This window comes from Pan paniscus, chromosome 23, assembly GCF_029289425.2.
Source record: "Pan paniscus chromosome 23, NHGRI_mPanPan1-v2.0_pri, whole genome shotgun sequence".
Lineage (NCBI taxonomy): Eukaryota > Metazoa > Chordata > Mammalia > Primates > Hominidae > Pan > Pan paniscus.
The window spans coordinates 35,237,527-35,253,017 of NC_085927.1; the positions used below are offsets into that span (position 1 = coordinate 35,237,527).

Sequence of the window (15,491 nt, forward strand, 5' to 3'; positions counted from 1 at the left end):
TTTTTGTTTAAATAGGCTTGCTAATATTTAATTAGCTTGAATTGTGTTACAATAAATATTATAGTGCTTTAAGAAAAATGTCTGAAACCTGAGGCAGGTACAGAGGCAAGGTTTTCCCATATAGGCTGCACGTGTGCATGTTCGGGCCCACGCTACCTTCAGGCTGATGTCTGTCCAGTAGATGTGGTTGCTGGACACATCAAAGTCCAGGGCCGAGGCCTCCCTGACGCCGAGAGCAGGACAGCCACATCGTTGTTGTTGGTCTCGAGGGAGATCCTGTGGATGGCGGCTCTGCTGGTGAAGACCAAGAAGGCCTTGGGCATGATGCAGGTCTTCATGTCACTCAGCAGTTCCAGGCCCTAGATGGGGCAGCCAAACCGGGTTGTGTGGGGTGTGAAGCAGCACAGGTGGCTGCACCCCCATTCCTGTCCGCATGCGGGTTGGTTCCTGGAAGCGAACACACAGGCTCCGATCTAAACACCAACAGCCCAGCAGGGAAAGGGGTGCAGCCAAGCCACATAATGAATGCCACCGTGAACCGCACAGCTCAGGGGTGCCAAGCTCAGGACTCACCCCCAGGTAGGGTTCGACTTCACGGCTGGGTTGGGCTGTGATTATCATTCCCATGGCCAGGCTCAACGCTCAAACACACACGTACCTTTTACCTCAAAGACAGGATGTGCCAAAAGCTGCAACATGCACAGCTTTATTCCAGCCACACGTCAAACAGGGACAGTAGCTGGGCGTGGTGGGAGAACACCTGGCAATGGCAACCAAGTTCTCCCCTGGTACGGCCACGGGTCAGTATCAGTAACAGCAGTTCGGGCTCTGACCGGACCTTGTCAGGCTCCAGGCGCTGATCCCAGGGAGTCAACCTGTGAGAACTTACTCCATCCACCTTGGAGTTAGGAGCTGTTCTCATCCCCGTTTCTCATTCGAGGAAACTAAAGTGCAGAGAGGCTGCTGAAGGGAGCATGTTAAGGAAGTCAGGGAGCAGCTCAGCGAGAATGCCAGCCTGGTGGTCCAGCCTCCTGGCCTGTGCTCCGACCCAGGAAGAACACGGTAACGCCTTGGGGCAGGGACTGGGTAAGTCACCCCCTGGGGTCTCGGCTCCTGAGACTCCCACCTAGGCCCTTCTTCCGATTCACAGACATTCCCAGCAACCTTGAAAACTCACGTTCACCCAGCATGGCCAAAGCTGCCTCTTTTTCACACAGTACAGAGAGTGTTCATTTATTTTTGGCCAGTCTGTTAATCTCACTCATCAACCGAAGTGCTGTTAAAACTGGCTTTAATTTAGTGTTAAATATTTAAGCCAAAAAAAGAATCCTTTTGTTCATCTCCTTTAGTAAACCATGGGGTGAGAGGGGAGGGGAAAGAAGCCCAATTTCTCAGCTTTAAATCACAGCCCCATGGATGCACCCTTTTGTCTTATCTCTAGGGATTATTTTTTGTTCTTTGAACAATCACTCACAGTGGGTCAGTCTCACCTTCCATGGTGGATAGTGAATGCTTTTTTTTTTTTTTTTTTTTTTGAGACAGGTTCTCACTCTGTCACCCAGGCTGCAGTGCAGTGGCATGATCTCCGCTCACTGCAACCTCTGCCTCCAGGCTCAGGGATCCTGCCACCTCAGCCTCCTAAGTAGGTGGGACCACAGGCACATGCCACTACGCCCGGCTAATTGTTTGTAATTTTTTTTTTTTTTAGTAGAGATGAGGTCTCTCTCTGTTGCCCAGGAGAGACACTCTCAAATTCCTGGGCTCAAGTGATCCTCTTGCCTCAGCCTTCCAAAGTGCTGGGATTTCAGGCGTGAGCCACTGCACCTGGCATTCATGCATTTTTTTTTTTTTTTTTTTTTTTTTTTTTTTGAGACAGGGTCTCACTCTATTGCCCAGATGGAGGTCAGTGGCGCAGTACTGGCTCACTATAACCTCTGCCTCCTGAGTTCAAGTGATTCTCCTGCCTCAGCCTCCCAAATAGCTGGGATTACAGGTGCGTGACACCACATCCGACTAATTTTTTTTTTTTGTACTTTGAGTAGACACGGGGTTTCACCATGTTGGCTAGGCTGGTCTCAAACTCCTGACCTCAAGTAATCTGCCTGCCTCAGCCTCCCAAAGTGGTGGGATTTCAGGTGTGAGCCACTGCCCCTGGCATGAATGAGTTTTTAAGGAGGCTGGGAAAACTAAATTCGTAGATTCCATCCCCTTTATGAGGACCACAGGGTGCGATGAAGGCTGTGACGGAAGCACTCACTGCTCCTGGGGTCGCCCGCACTGCCTCAGCTCCAGGCCTCTGCGGGGCTGTCCTTTCTGCCCCAACCTGCTCCCTCAATTCCCAGCTCCCTCGTATTTTAAAGCCAGGGATCTAACATCACAGCTAACATCACATGCACCCGATGGGGAGCAAAGCCAACCTGGGCATCTCATCCAGGATTGCAGGCAATGCAGCAGCAAGCATCACGTCCTCTATCCTCTCATCCTTCATCAGCAAAGATTTACTGAGTGCTTCTGACACACAGGGGCAGCGCAGGACCCCAGGCCCCAGCGGGACACAGAGCCCCTGCCCGTGAGCCCCAGGCCCATCCCTGCTGCACCTGGATGCTGCTCTCTCCAGTGTAACTCTATCGCCTTTTTAGGAAGAGACAAATCATAGTGCCAAACAACGACCTCCTCGGGGAACGTTCTGCAGATCCTGGCTTTCAGGTGAAAGGTGCGCGTGTGTTGGCCACAGGGGCAACAAGCATAGCCCAGCCCAGGCAGACCCAGGAGTGAGTCTTGAGCTCGGTACCCGTGAGTTGTGCGGCTCTGCCTCCACTCCCCAGTTTGAGTGAGGCAAAGGACTGCATTCAGACGGGGTCACTCTGGGCACGAAGGCTCCCAGCCGGGGCCAGGCACACAGCAGGTGCTCAACAAATGTTAGCCACTTTCTAACCATTGTTACTGATACTCCTAGTCCATAACCATTCCCTAATCAGCACCCTTGGTCCCTTCCCATCTATCCTTAGCCAGATACCTTCACCTTTCCTATCCTGCCCTTCCCCAGGGCAGGGCACACCCCAGCTCAACACTTATGCCCAGGTTTGGACTCGTCACTTCTTCCTCATGCAAGTCTGCAGCTGAGCAACGGCTTGGGGCCCACCCCCCTGGACTCACCGACGACCCTGTCCACGTTCACAGCTTTGAGCCCCATCAGGTCGGGCAGCTGGTCAATGATGACGTCCCGGTTGGCCTTGACTTTGTGTACCCGCGTGATGCTGTGGCGCTGCCAGTCGGTCCAGTAGATGAAGTCCCCCAGCAGGGTGAACCTGAAAATGTGTGGGAGCTTGTCCTTCAGGAGGGTCTGCCTCTTCATCTCATCGACACTGATCACCTGCAGGATGGTAAAGATACAGGTCTGGATGGGCCAGGGCCACGCCAACGAGAGCCAACCCTGACCCTGCCTCGGGCCTGAGCTGCCCCAAACAAGACGGGTTCAACACCCAGGAGCCTCAACTTCACCTGCACCTCGCCAGGTACTGTAAAACGCCAGGTATCACGGCTCTCCAGGGGTGCTGGATAAATGACGTTTTCTTTTCTTTTCTTTTTTTTGAGATTCTGAGACAGAGTCTCGCCCTGTTGCCCAGGCCAGAGTGTAGTGGTGAGATCTCGGCTCACTGCAACCTCCACCTCCTGGGTTCAAGCGATTCTCCTGCCTCAGCCTCCCAAGTAGCTGGGACTACAGGCGCCTGCCACCATACCCGGCGAATTTTTGTATTTTTAGTAGAGAAGGGGGGGTTTCACCATGTTGGTCCAGGCTGGTCTTGGAACTCCTAACCTCAGGTGATCTGCCTGCCTCAGCCTCCCAAAGTACTGGGATTACAGGCGTGAGCCACTGTCCCTGGCCGGAATTGTTCACTTTAAAATGGTTAAAATAATCAATTTTGTGCTATGTTTATTTTATCACAATAAAAAAAATCATTGGGCTTGGTGTGGTGGCTTATGCCTGTCATCCCAGCACTTTGGGAGGCCAAGGCAGGTGGATCACTTGTGCCTCAGGAGTTTGAGATCAGCTTGGGCACCATGGCGAACCCCCATCTCTACAAAAAAAAATATGCAAACACTAGCTGGATATGGTGGTGTGTGTCTGTAGTCCCAGCTACTCAGAAGCTGAGGCAGAAGGATCACCTGAGCCCAAGGAGATGGAGGCTGCAGGGAGCCGTGATTGCGCCACTGCACTCGAGCCTGGGCAACTGAGTGAGACCCTGTCTCAAGAAAACCACTGCTGCAACAGTACACGGAACAACGCCTGTCACAGGCCTGGCGTGCCACAGACACGTGAGTCCCTGACCTGCTCCCATGGGTAGGGGGGGATGCATGAAGGCAAATCATCCTCAGCGGCCCAGAAACATGGGCCTTGCCAAAAAAAAAAAAAAAAAAAACCCAACATTTACAAGGAGCTCCAACAGGAAATGGCCACATCTGCAGCTTCGAGAGTTTTTGTGGGAGGGGCATCCACTCAGCCCTTTCCATCCCTGGGTTCCCCACCCTGAAGGTGCTGAGGCTCCTCCCGCTCAGAAGCAGGGTCTGAAATCCTGCAACACAGACACACACTCGTGTTCTCCATCCCACCCTCCCCTGCAAGCTGCCTGGTTCGGGCCTCCCCTGGGAGCCCTGAGGAGAGCAAAGGTGACCCCGATGGTGACATCAACAAAGACTGATGAGGCTCAGGAAAATCCTTCAGAAGTTGCTGGAAACAAAGGGAGGCAACTACCCCGAGAAGAGGCACCAATGTCACCTCGATGGGTGACAATGTGCAATGGGGACACATGTAACTAACATATTACTGGCACCAAGAGCACCTCAAAAAACTGCTCAATAGAGGCAAGGCACGGTGGCTCACGCCTGTAATCCCAGCACTCTGGGAGGCTGAGGCGGGTGGATCACTTGAGGTCAAGAGTTCCAGAACAGCCTGGCCAAATGGTGAAACCCCGTCTCTACTAAAAATGTAAAAATTAGCCGAGTGTGGTGGCATGCGCCTGTAATCCCAGCTACTCGGGAGGCCGAGGCAGGAGAATCGCTAGCACCCAGGAGGCGGAGATTGCAGTGAGCTGAGATCGTGCCACTGCACTCCAGCCTGGACAACTACAACAACAACAAAAGCTCAATAGAGGCTCCACAGGTGAGCAAAAAGCAAGCTGCCAAAGCACGCCCACAGGACAAGGCCACTGAAATCCAACCACAGTGGCAGGGCAGGGCTGCACCCAGCATAGGGAGAAGAGACAGACATCCACAGAAAAACAAAACTGTCTTCAACTGCTTGGGAACGAATCAACAAACTCAGGCCAGCGGCTGCCTCTGGCTTCAATGACACTCATGTTTTATGTCTTAAGTGGGGGCAGTGGATATGTTATTAATTTTTTGTCTTAATTTTGTATTGTTTGTGAAATAGTTTAAGACTCACAGTAAGTGGCAAAAGCAGTGCAGAGGTTTCCCGTGTCCCCTTTACCCAGGCTGGCCTTAAACTCTTGGGCTCCAGCGATCCTCCCACCTCAGTCTCCAAGTAGCTGTGACTACAGGCGCCTGGCCCAGTGACATCTTACGTAACCACAGGACGTTGTATAGCGCTACCCTCTCAAGGCGTTTTTGTCAGAAAGTATTGTAACTACTTTTTCAAGCATTCCACTTGGCCAAATAGCAGAGCACAGGCACCCATTGGTGCCTTGGCGATACGTATGTCAGGCTGCAGGGGGTGGCCGGGCCTGGCCTCTTAGGAGCCCAGGGACAGCCGGGCAGGGCCAGGCCTCCTGGATCAAATACCTCCATGGGAGCCTCACCTCGATCTTGTCTGTCTTGGCATCTCCCCAGTACAGCTTCCCTTCCTGCAGGTCCAGGGCCAGGCCGTTGGGCCACCCAAGGGAAGCACTGACCAGCACGCGCAGCTCCTGCCTGTCCAGGTTGGCACGCTTGATTTCAGGGTTCTCTCCCCAGTCTATCCAGTACATGAGGCTGGAGAAGAAGCAGAAGTCCATGACCCCACGCATCTGTCTAGTTTCTGTGGCATCCCCACTGCTAAGAGCAAGGCCCGTCCCCAAGCCGGCCCCCATCACATGGCTAAATGTTGGGGTCAGTAAATATTGGCATTGGTAAATGCTGGTGTCGGTAAATGTCGGTGTCGGTAAATGTCAGTGTTGGTAAATGTCGGTGTCGCTAAATGTCAGTACTGGTAAATGTCGGCGTTGGTAAATGTCAGTATCAGTAGATGCCAGTGTCAGATGTCAGTGTTGGTAAATGTCGGTGTTGGTCAATATCGGTGTTGGTAAATGTCGGTGTCGGTAATTGTCAGTGTTGGTCAATGTAAATGTTGGTGTTGGTAGATGCTGGTGTCAGTAAGTGCTGGAGGACTGAGCATGCCAGGGGCAAGCCCAGTGACCAGAGTCCCTGGGGGCTCCCCTGGTGGGGGCTCCCCTGGGACAGTGGTGCCCACTTCCACCCTGTGCAGGCTTCACTGCACCAGCCCTTGGGACTCTGAGGGGCCAGGAGCTCATCTCCCATCTCAAACGTCAGTGGATAGCAATGACCCTGCCCAGGGTCTAGGGCAGCCTCATGTCTGACTGGTGGGCTGAAGAAGCTCGATACCCAGAGGGAGGAAGGGACAGAGCGGAATCTTCTGCATACAGCTGAAGGGCTCCCCTGTACAAAGGACAGGTGACTTGTTCCCTGTGGCCCCCCAAGGAGGGAACACAGATCCTGGGGTGGCAGCTCAGGGGTGGAGGTTCTGGGGCCTCAGGTCACAGCCTCTGCTTCAGCTGTGTCTGACCCAGCCGGCCAGCCCCTCTGCCTCCCACTTCCAGCTCGGTGCCCCTCCCTGGACCCCACGACCTCACACGTCAGACTGCCAAGCCCCATTTCCCTGGGATCCTCAGACTCATGAAACCAGGGCTAGGAGTGACCTTGGAGTCGGCTTCCCCGTCCCTTCCTCTTTCACAGATGAGGACACTGAGGCCCATGGAGGCAGTGACTTGACCAAGCTCCTGACCTCAGGGCCATGTTCCCTTCACTGCAGCTGGCAACCAGTTCCTGTGCCTCCTCTTGCTAAAGCCCTGGGGGACCCCACTTCCTACCATCATCCGCCCTCCTCGGGGCACAACCCAGCCCGTCAGCCACTGACATGGAGCAGCTCTCTTCCACGTGCCGCCATGCCCTGGGGTCCATGGAGGGCTGCTTGGGCCCCACCATCTGCCTACTGTGCTCCCGCTGCCTGCTGCCTGACATGCTGCCTTCTAGACGCCAGTTCACTTGCAGGAAAAGCTCCCCAGCCAGCACACTGGTAACCCCCAGGGCCGGGCCATGAGCGCAGGCTTCATAGCCTGTAAATCCTCTGCCCGCTGGGTGCCCTGGGCAAGTCACTTCACCTTCTGAGCTTCGGGTCCCAGGGCCATGAACCTAGAAACACACCTGGTGCCTACTAAGTGCTCCACAGAGAGCAGCACTGCTACTGACCTCCCAGCTCCTCCGGGACTTCCCATCGGCACCCCCAGCTCCACTGCACCTCCTCCCTCAGGGTCTGCCCATTTAGTGTTCTGGGTTATGAGCCCCCAGGAAGGCCTCTGGCTACAGCAATCTGAGCCGCTGTTGGGGGGTCTCAGAAATGCTCCCCAACCAACCGACAAACTCTCTGCTTTCACAGACTTCTACGCTGGAAAGCTGGAGCCATGCTGCCAGCCCCACACCTGCCACCTCCTGCTGTGTGACCCTGGCCAAGTCCCTGAGCATCTCTGGGGTTCACTGTCCTCAACTGTATAACTACCTACCCTCCTGGATGAAAAGACCCATGGTGTGCAAAGTGTTAAAAGAGGCCTGGCCTGGCCAGGCATGGTGGCTCATGCCTGTAATCCCAGCACTTTCGGAGGCCAAGGCAGGTGGATCACCTGAGGTCAGGAGTTCAAGACCAGCCTGGCCAACATGGAGAAACCCCATCTCTAGCAAAAACACAAAAATTAGCCAGACACAGTGGCAGGCACCTGTAATCCCAGCTACTTGGGAGGCTGAGGCAGGAGAATCGCTTGAGCCCGGAAGGCAGAGGTTGCAGTGAGCCAAGATCGTGCCATTGCATTCCAGTCTGGGCGACAGAGTGAGACACCATCTCAAAAAAAAAAAAAAAAAAAAGGCCTGGCCTGTACTGTGGTCAGTGTCACAGAGGCTGCCCTTACTACCACTACTGTCGTCCTGGAAATCACCCAGGTGGACTGTTCCATTCTACAGATCAGGAAGCTGAAGTTAGGGGAAGAAAGGGCTCACTCCAGGTCTCCAGGGCTTTCTATGCATGGACCCAGCAGCAGCACCGGACCACCTGGGTACTTGTTAGAAACCCAAGTCCTCAGCCCTGCCCTGGAGCTCCTGAATCAGCACTCTGGGGATGGGGCCCAGCCGCTGGTGTTTTAACAAGCCCTCCTCCAGGTTCTGATGCAAGACAGTGTTCCAGAATGACTGGTCCAGGTCAAGCTCCCTCTTGCCTCTGCTTGGCCTGGCCCTGGCTCCAGGCCCCAGCCCCCACCTGTCTTACCCCATCTCGGGATGCAGTGCAATGGCACGGGGCTCGTCCATGTCCTCTGACACCAGGATCTTGTGGGAGGTGCCGTTGAGGCGCGTCACCTCGATGTGTTCTGTGCCCATGTGGGTCCAGTAGAGGCTTCGGGCCACCCAGTTGACTGCGATGCCATCGGGGTCGTTGATCTTGGTGTTGATCAGCGTCTGCACCCCAGACCCATCCAGGTATGCCCTGTGGATGGCCCACACCTCGTCATCCGTCCAGTAGACGTGGCCCTCCATTGGGTCATAGTTCATGGTGATGGCATGCTGGATGTCGTCCACCTACAGCACGATGTCGGTGAAGTCCGGTGTGTCCAGCGAGATCCTCCATTGGTCCGTCTACTGGGCCAGCAGCAGTACCTCCTCGGCTCCTGTGGAGACAGGTGCAGTGGGGTCAGGGGCCTGCAGCAGGCACACCTGGGGTGGGCCAGGCAAGGGAAAAACTCAGCCAGGTCCCCAGAGCTCTCCTTGCAAAGGCTGGTAATGTTAGGTGACACGCACCCAGCCCATGCTACATGGTCACTTGTTCATCCTCATGACAGGTCTGGGAGGCTGGCACTGTTTTCTCATTTTATAGATGAGAGAACTGAGGCACAGAGAGGTTATGCACCCAGCTGAGAGCCACACAGCCAGGCCATCAGGCTTCAACTGCGGGATGGGAGCTGCCTCACAGTCCACCTTGTCTTCTGCCAGCCCCTCTCCTGGCCACACACCAGCCCCAACCACAAGTCCCACCAGGTACCGAGCTGAAGACCCACCTGCTGGCCGTGCTGCTCAGCGTCCCCAGCACACCCACCCCACCTGGCAGGGGCTCACCCTTCCCGCCCAGCTGAACGCCACCTCATCCCTGAAGCTCTCTCCCTCCCCTCCACCACCAAGGGCAGCTTCAGGTCCCAGGACCGTGCCTGGGGGGGCTCCTAGGCAGGACCAGACGTACCCATCAAGTAAATCACCCTCTTTACTCACTGCCCAGATGCTCCCGGGTCACCGAGATGAAGGGAAACCCTGGTTCCGAAGCCCAGGGGCACCTAGAGCTAACACAGAGTTTTGTGGCCACTTGACACACCAGGCAACACAGGTGCAAGATAAGAAACACCTCCAGGGCATGCGTTCTGGTCACGGCTAGACCCAGGGCCCTGGCTCCTTGGATGGGGCTCCACCGTGGCCTCCACACAGCTAGGCCATCAGAATGTAGCGATGACCCCCAGTAACTCAGACCTGGTTTCTAAACAGGGTCCCACAGAGAACAGGTAAGGCACTGTTCACGCACTTCCAACTGCGTTTCAGAACCACCCCATGAAGCAACCACCCCACAGCCACCTGGGTCTCTGCTGCACCCCAGGCCCAAGCCTGCTGGTGGCTAAGCAGGTTGAGGCCAAGCCTCTCCAAGCATGGGTGGACAGGCTTCAGGGTGGCACTTACGCAGGTGGATGAGGGGAGAGCCTGGTCCTCTCAGGATCTCCCTGCAGACAGGCTGGACACAGCTGGGGACAGGAGGATGCTGAGGTGATTCTGGTCTCAAAAACCCCCTCTCTAGCTGAGGGAAAGATTTGCCAGACCTCAAGATTCGCACATATTAAATCCCCAAGGAAAGTTCTCTGCTCTGGGCATCTGTGCCTTGCCAAACTCACCAGCGTGGCCTGACAGCGTACGGCCGGCACAAGAGAGGCTCGACTCAGGCTCTCTCGGCAGCCACAGCAACACTCGAGAGAGCAGCTGAGCAGCAGGGCCCAGGGATCAGCTGTGGACGGGGTCCTGCTGCTCAGGCCCAGCAGCATGTAAACCCAAAGACCCCTCACCACCCACTCCACAGGACACATGGAGACCCCCCCCAAGCTTTCACCCATGGCCCTCCAGTGGGCTAAGTTTGGGGGGCAGGGGCGGTTACAGGATTCTCTTATGAACCCCCTGTGGCCCACCTTCTACATGCTCCTGACCCCCAGGGCCCGGGGATCCACACACAGTGGCATCAGCATTTCTGATTGTGTCCTATGACCCCCCAGTTGGGATTTTTCAGAGCTTCCTGCAGAAGTTGCACGTGGAGACCCATGCAGACTCGGGGCCCCCAGGGTGCCCCATAACCCTGACACGGATCCTTCTGAGGCTGCTGGGGTCAGGATGTGGCTCCCTCCCCGAGTTAGGGCATTGTTCACTCATTTGTTCCAGACCTTTCTGGTTTCAAGGATGCACAGAGCCAAGAAGGTCAGGGTCAGAGACCCCCCTCAACATCATGTGGCCATGCCCCCACAGTCACAATCCGCATGGGGGCCCGGGGCTGAGCCAGCCCAGAGCATCCCTCATGCCCTGGCCCCTAGACCTGGCCCTGCAGCCAACTGCCAGGTCTCCTGAGTGCCCTACCAGGCTGCAGCCTTCAAACAACAGTAGCCCCCTGCGCCCAGGCTCTGGCTGTTGCCAGGAGGAATGCAGAGACCTGAAGAGCTGTTCCAGGATCCCGGCGTCCAGCATTTCAAGGAAGGACAGGAGCCCCTTCTGAATCCTGCTCCAAGCCCCATAGTGCATAATCCGATTCATCCACTAGAGGGCGCCCAGGTGATGGTGACAGCGGCACAGGCCTAGGGCTAGGGAAACCGAGGCAGGCAGGCTGGGGACAGTGAGGTGGAGGCAGCACTCAGAAAGTGCCCCAACTGCCTGGCTACAATGGAAATCTCTGAGAGCCAAATTCAGATCTGGTCAGAGGCGTCTGATTTGGTGTGTATTGGTAGGGGGAGGGGGATCTCTGAATTTCAACAAGTTTTCTCCCTCTAGGCTCCACTCCCAAAATGTTCTGTTGACATTGGACCTGTCCTTCAAGGCCCAGGTCACACGGCACCGCCGCCTCCTCAGGGAAGCTGTTCCTCCCCACACCCCCGGTGGATGGCTGTCCCGTACCCCCAGTCTGCCCCATGGCCAAGGCACCACCCCTACTGGCTCACTGGGGTCCTGGCAGAAGCCCTCTGCTCTCCACAGCCCCTAGCACAGCCCCACGTCCACAGCAGCGCTACATCCAGGGATGAGCAGGGAGAATCTGAGACCGAAACCTCTGGGGCCTGCCCGTGCTGGGTGACCTCGGGCAGGTTCCTGCCCCTCTCTGGGCCTGTCTCCTCATCCACAGTGAATAACAGCCAGGGCTGATGGTGCCTGAGTCCCTGTCTAGCTATGACTTAGAGGGGACCATAGACTCCACTCCACAAAGGGTCCCTGCTTAATCAGCCACGGTGGGGAGATCACAGTCCTGGAAGTCCTCCAGGGCTTGGCTAGGAAGAGCCCTGTCCACACGGTGTCTACAGAACTTTCCAACAAGACTGCCAGGCACAGTGTGAGACGAATCACGCTTGACCTCAGCAGTGTGTCCATCATGGCCCCACAGAGAACGCCAGTGCCAGACAGAAACCGGCATTTGATCCCAAAACACATTCCAAGCCTGCCTTGCTAGCTAGTTCCCTCCGTCGTCCTAAGAAATCACTAAAGTAGGCTAGGCGCAGTGGCTCACGCCTGTAATCCCAGCACTTTGGGAGGCCTAGGCAGGTGGATCACCTGAGGTCAAGAGTTCAAGACCAGCCTGGCCAACATGGCAAAACCCTACTAAAAATACAAAACTATGGTGGCGCACTCCTGTAACCCCAGCTACTCGGGAGGCTGAGGCAGGAGAATCACTTGAACCCAGGAGGCAGAGGTTGCAGTAAGCTGAGATCGCGCCACTACACTCCAGCCTGTGCACTGGAGTGAGACTCCGTCTCAAAAAAAAAAAAAAAAATCATTAAAGAACACAATTTTCACACACTACCCCTCAAGCTATGAGGATGCCCCATCCTACTGACAAGGACCCCAATGCTCAGAGAGGGTAGGCTCCCGGCCCAAGGACACACAGCTGCAAGAGGAAAGCTCACTTCACATCGCTTCCTCAAACACTTCAATCCCAGGAGCCAGCACATCCAGGAAGCGCGTTTGTCACTTGATGCCTGGCTGCCTCCATCATCCCACCAGTATCTCTGTAGGAACCTACTTCAGGCCAGGCCCTGGACCAGCTGCTAGGGAAGGAGAGGCGGATGAAACAGACTTGGGATCTGCCCTCAGGACGCCCTTGGGGTCACAGGGCAGAGACCTTAGGTGAACGACACCATCCGTGAACACACAGCCACAAACTGTACTGTGAAGGCAGGCTAGAGTTATGGGGTACGTGCAGGGGACCTGCTGAGATTGAGAGGTCTGTTCTCCAGCTCAAGAGCCTCTGGGATTTAGGTAGCTGTCACCATGTGGCAGGTTCTGGCGGGGCGTCCCAAATGGGCCTAGAACCTTCAGGGACTGAGCACACCCAGCCCTAGCCCTCTGTTAACTAGGTCAGCAAAGGACCTCCAGTTCCACCATCCGGAACCCATTCTCGGCATCCCATCCAATTACTTAGGAATAAATCAAACCTCTGTGGTGAAACAGTCCTTTCACTGCCGGGATGAATCTGTAGGTGTTTACTGACTCCAGGGAGGAGTCTCTGACACGCCTCAGGCTGCAAGGCCCCTGAGGTTTCTGAATTTTGCAGAGATTGTGACACCTGGGAGAGAGCCGGGACCCAACCTATTTGCCTGAAGGTCTGAGTGAGCTGTGAGCAGTACAGAGGTGACCCCAGTGTGGTGGGGACTCTGTCCAGCCAGGCTGGCAGGGAGCAGCTGCAGAGAGAGTCCCACCAGCCTGGGCTTTGCCAGATGCCTGCCAAGGCTGGTGCCCACAGCTGGCCTCCAGGAGGTTGTGTGTGTAGTGAGGTCCGGGCAGCAGCCATGGCCACAGATAAGCAGGCCTGGGGTTGGGAGGGGCAGGTGCAGGGGACTGTGTTGGGCTATAAAGAAGAGAGGCCAACTCCTTCCCTGGGACCAGCTACAGAGCCTTGGTAGGAGTTTTTCAAACACCAAGGAAGTAAATTGTTTGGAAACTAACAGTTTGGCCAAATGGTTTTCTTTGGGGTTGTTTAAACAAACAGCCAGCCCCACAATGTTGCCTGAAAGTGAAACCTTCCCCTCGCCCGAGCCTCCTCCAGGCGGGTTTCTGACCTCTCCCTTCCTCCTTGCACCCATGCAGGAGAGAAGGGCCACATCCCTTCCACGACCCAAGCACAGGGCAGGGGCAAGGGTCAGGCAGGGTACAACTTCCTGGTAAGCAGCCTTGTCCTCAAAACAAAAAGCAGTCCTAAGGGATGGGCCAGTGTCATGGACATGTCCATCCCTGCCCACCTCTGCCCCCGACCACATGGACACCCAGAACCTGTGGGGGGCTGCAGTGACACATCGCCGCCAACCAGGTGGCTTCTAACATCAGAAATGTACCTCGCCCCCAAGACCTGCATCCCAGAAGTCAAATGTCAAGACATCTTCAGGGACAGACTCTCTCTGAAGGTGCCAGGGGAGGATCCTTCCTGGTCTCTTCCAGCTTCTGGAGTTGCAGGAAATACCTGGGGTTCCTTGGCTTGTGGCCGCCATCGCACCAAGCCCTGCTCTGACTCCATGCAGCCTTCACCCGAGTGAGTGTCAGTGTCTGCTCTCCTGCTCTCATGAGGACACCAGCACCGTGGATATAGGCCCCCTACTCCAGGGTGACCTTGTCCTCGCTTGATTACATCTGCCAAGACCCTGTTTCCAAATTAGGTCACAGACACAGGTTCCAGACGTCGGTATATCTCCTTCAGGGACACAACTGGACCCATACCCAGTGGGGAGCAGCGGGTAAGAGGAGCGCTTCAGTGGAAAGCCAGAGGCAAGTGTGCCAGGCAGGGGGACGGCCTGGGCCACTGCACGGAGGCCAGAGAGAGGGTGGCCCGAACCTATCGCCAGGGCTGATCTGAACGTGGAGGCCCAGCGCCCACCAGCATTCATGTTGCCCCACCCGCCACGGCTCTCTGCTGAGGCCCCAGTGCGTGCAGGATGCTGGTGCAGCTCCGAGCCCAGCCCTGTCCTCCAGGAAGCCTCATGCAAACAGCCCGCCGTGCCTGCAGCAGATCCCAACCACAAAAGCAAAGAGACTGCCACCCTCACACAAAAGCCGGGAAGGAAATGCACTCAAATGTCAATAGTGGTTATCGTAGGACGGGTCCTATCCTTCCTTCCAGCTGTCGGACAGAGGTCAGCAAGCACTCTAGGAAGGGCCAGAGAGCAAATATGTTCGGTGCTGCGGCCTACACAGTCTCCTTCCCATCTCTTCAGCTCTGCCGCTGCTATGGGAAGGCAGCCTGCCTCAGACAACACAGCTGGGAGCAAACTTGACAGACGAACATCTGTTAAAACTCTGCTGGGTGAGCTGTGGCCGGTGGCCCACAAATCCCCAAGCCACACCCCAGCCTCATCTGGGCACTGCTGGGAGCACAGCCTAGCCACCCTCTGGACACGGCCCCGAGAGCCACCAGCCTGGGCACGTGTGGCCCAAGTGGCATGGCGCACGCCACTAAGCCCACTGCCCAAAGGCCCCCAACCAGGAGGGATGTTCGGGCGACAAAAGTCAAAGCAACAGGGGCATGTTCCACCGAGGATGGGGCTGGAGGGGTGGCAGTGAGGGACAGCAGCTTCCAAGGACGGCAGTGGCAACTCCCAAATAAGGCCCCACTCCTGTTTTTAGCTCATTCCACATACTTGGAAAAACATGGCAGAAACCGAAGCCAGCTGCTGCCTCGGTCCTGGGGCGGTGTGGAGGGGCTGGGGAGGCCGGGCGGCCCAGGCTCTGCACTCGACTGCTGGCGATGAGAGTGACTCTGAGCTGCAGAGAGCAGCATTGCAGCCGCCGTGGTCCCACTGAGCCCCGGCCACGCTGGGCGGCAGAGGGCTGCTCACAGGACATACCTGCCTTGTCTCATGGGGGCCACTTCAGGAGGGGCGGGAGAGCCAGGACACAGAGCCCAGGGCCAGCAATCACCCTGCAGCTCCAGGGCCATGTGAATAGTGCCG

General features: G+C 56.1%; 1 protein-coding gene across 1 annotated transcript in view; it reads right to left on the reverse strand.

The window, feature by feature from the left end:
• LOC100983183 (low-density lipoprotein receptor-related protein 5) overlaps positions 1 to 15,491 on the reverse strand; it is a 64,334-nt gene continuing 48,843 nt past the window's right edge. The window contains 6 exon segments of the mRNA XM_055105454.2: positions 1 to 242; positions 245 to 421; positions 424 to 447; positions 3,157 to 3,373; positions 5,817 to 5,988; positions 8,546 to 8,942. Of these exon segments, the coding sequence (XP_054961429.2) occupies positions 28 to 242; positions 245 to 421; positions 424 to 447; positions 3,157 to 3,373; positions 5,817 to 5,988; positions 8,546 to 8,942 (1,202 nt within the window). The 3' untranslated portion in view covers positions 1 to 27.